The 2,426-nt window shown below is 41.6% G+C and overlaps 1 protein-coding gene across 1 annotated transcript in view; it reads left to right on the forward strand.

Annotated features, from left to right (window-relative positions):
• The first annotated feature begins 497 nt into the window (after positions 1-497).
• The window catches only part of LOC112238407 (vascular endothelial growth factor receptor 3-like), a 192,023-nt gene continuing 190,094 nt past the window's right edge, over positions 498-2,426 (forward strand). Inside the window, exon 1 of the mRNA XM_042326337.1 lies at positions 498-844. Coding sequence (XP_042182271.1) covers positions 787-844 — 58 coding nt within the window. The 5' untranslated portion in view covers positions 498-786. The remainder of the gene's footprint in view (positions 845-2,426) is intronic.

The following is a 2,426-nucleotide window of genomic DNA, read 5'->3' on the forward strand; positions in this document are numbered from 1 at the left end:
TAACCATTAAAGCAAGTTTTCAATTCTGCTAAAATGTTATTGTTTTCATATGATCCTGAACAGGGATTAAATCAAGTAAAGGATAAAACTTCCATTAACGATTTTAAATGTCAAAAAGTACAAGTTGAATTTGGGAAATTGTGTAATTCTTTAAAATTCTTTATAAATGGAGGAGACTGAGTCAAGGATATAACTGTCATTAACTCGCCTATGTATGTCTAAGGTTAAAGTTGAACATTGTGAATTGGTAAATTACTTGGCTGTGTGCAGTGTTGAATTGCAAGAGAAGCAATAGTGACATACCAGTTAAATGAAGCCGTCTAACGTGGTAATAATATAGTGTTGGGATTACATCTTCACTCCAGGAAGGACATTTATCGTGGGATTCCTCCACGGTGACTGGAAGGCTTAGCCTGTTTTATGAACGAGAGTGGCGTGTGTGTGCGTGTGCCCGTGTGTGTGTCCTATGTGTGCGTGCCAGTCACGAGCGAGGGAAAAGGAAACCATTGTGGGTCCATTCAGGACTTGATTCATCCTTTGGTTTTTTTTAACAGGAAAATAGGAAAAGGTTTATTTTAGTTTTCTCCATTTCACCCAGCACATCCTCGTGCGGTTCTAATGACAGAGTCACCGCTTCCCACTTCCACGCGCACCTGAGTTTGTCCCGTTATCCCTCACCGAGTTTTATTTGACCCCTTTTTCTCTGCGGCTCTTGCAGTCAAACACGCGACGTTTTGTAGTACAAATAATAATCGGTTAAACCTTCGCAGGACTGGAGAATTGGAAATGAAGAGAGATTTGACGTGTTTCTGTCGGATTTGGTTTGGGATCGCTGCTTCTTCAGGTAAGTGGAGAAAGACGCTTTGTTTGATTATCAGACCGTTTTGGATGGCGCAGTCAAAAGTATCCCGGCAACACGCACATCTGGGGAGGGGGGTTGGTGTGGGGATTCTGATAGAATCTTTATCGTGTGTTGTTTTGTAACAGATGTGGACTAGGATAATAACCCATTATTTTAGGAATACTATATATTTTATGTTCGTTTTAATTAGCTAAGTTCAAATAAGTGTTCTCCAACTCAGCCGGACAACTTCATTCTCATATTCACTGACATCATAGTCTGACATGACATAAGTTTTTGTTTCTACAGCTGATTGGCCCCGGTGTTTGGTCAATTAAAAACCACCTAAAAAGAAAGATTGAGTTATGAAGTTGTTTTTGTGATTTCCTAAGCTAATGAATAGGCAATTCATTTTTACGTGTATCCTACCTCTAAAACTACGGGTTTCCATGTGAATATGAGTTTGTCGATCTTCAGCTAGAGACCTAAAACGTGCTTTTCTTATGAATTGTTTTGTAAAACAATCGCTTGTAAAATTATGATTGCTTACTTATGAATGAATGGGAAAACAGCGTTGACATCCGGACCACAATGTGATGGTCTGTGGAGAAAGATAAATTCATTAGATAAAGGACGCAACGTCACTACGGGGAGTCTTACAAGCGTCCCGAATGGCACCCGATTACCCATATAGTGCACTGCTTTTGACCAGAACTCTATGGGCCCTGGTCAAAAGTAGTGTGCTATATAGGGAATATGTTACCATTTGGGACGTACAATACTATGGTTAGAAAGAGAGACAGAATTAAAGATCATTGGCGGTAATTAATCACGAAAACCCAGGGGGATAGAAGATACCTGGGTGGAGTTTAATGTGATGACCTAATCATGATTGAATCCTTTTGGATGATGGGATCTAACCTACTGGGGAACTGGATATAGGTCATCCTTCCTACAGTCATTGGCATTAATACATCTTCATTTCGATTCTACCCATAAGTCTCTGTGCACTACTTTTGACCAGAGCCCGATGGGGTGCCATTTTGGGAATAAGCCACAATCTAGATACAGCTCTAATTCCCATGATGTATTACTCCATTTAGATGTATTGATGCCAATGACTGTAGGAATATAATATATATAATATATATCCAGCTCCCCAGTAGGTTAGATCCCATGTATTATAGACTGGCCCTATAACCAGTTCCCCAACTGGATATACTGTAGGTCATCCTATAATACATCTTAATTTTGATTCTACCCATAAGTCTCTGTGATCTGAGTAACCCCTCAGCCTGGTTAGGATCTGAGTTACCCCTCAGCCTGGTTGGGATCTGAGTTACCCCTCAGCCTGGTTAGGATCTGAGTTACCCCTCAGCCTGGTTAGGATCTGAGTTACCCCTCAGCCTGGTTAGGATCTGAGTTACCCCTCAGCCTGGTTGGGATCTGAGTTACCCCTCAGCCTGGTTAGGATCTGAGTTACCCCTCAGCCTGGTTGGGATCTGAGTTACCCCTCAGCCTGGTTAGGATCTGAGTTACCCCTCAGCCTGGTTAGGATCTGAGTTACCCCTCAGCCTGGTTGGGA

Source organism: Oncorhynchus tshawytscha, linkage group LG08 (genome assembly GCF_018296145.1).
Source record: "Oncorhynchus tshawytscha isolate Ot180627B linkage group LG08, Otsh_v2.0, whole genome shotgun sequence".
In the NCBI taxonomy this organism is placed as follows: Eukaryota; Metazoa; Chordata; class Actinopteri; order Salmoniformes; family Salmonidae; genus Oncorhynchus; species Oncorhynchus tshawytscha.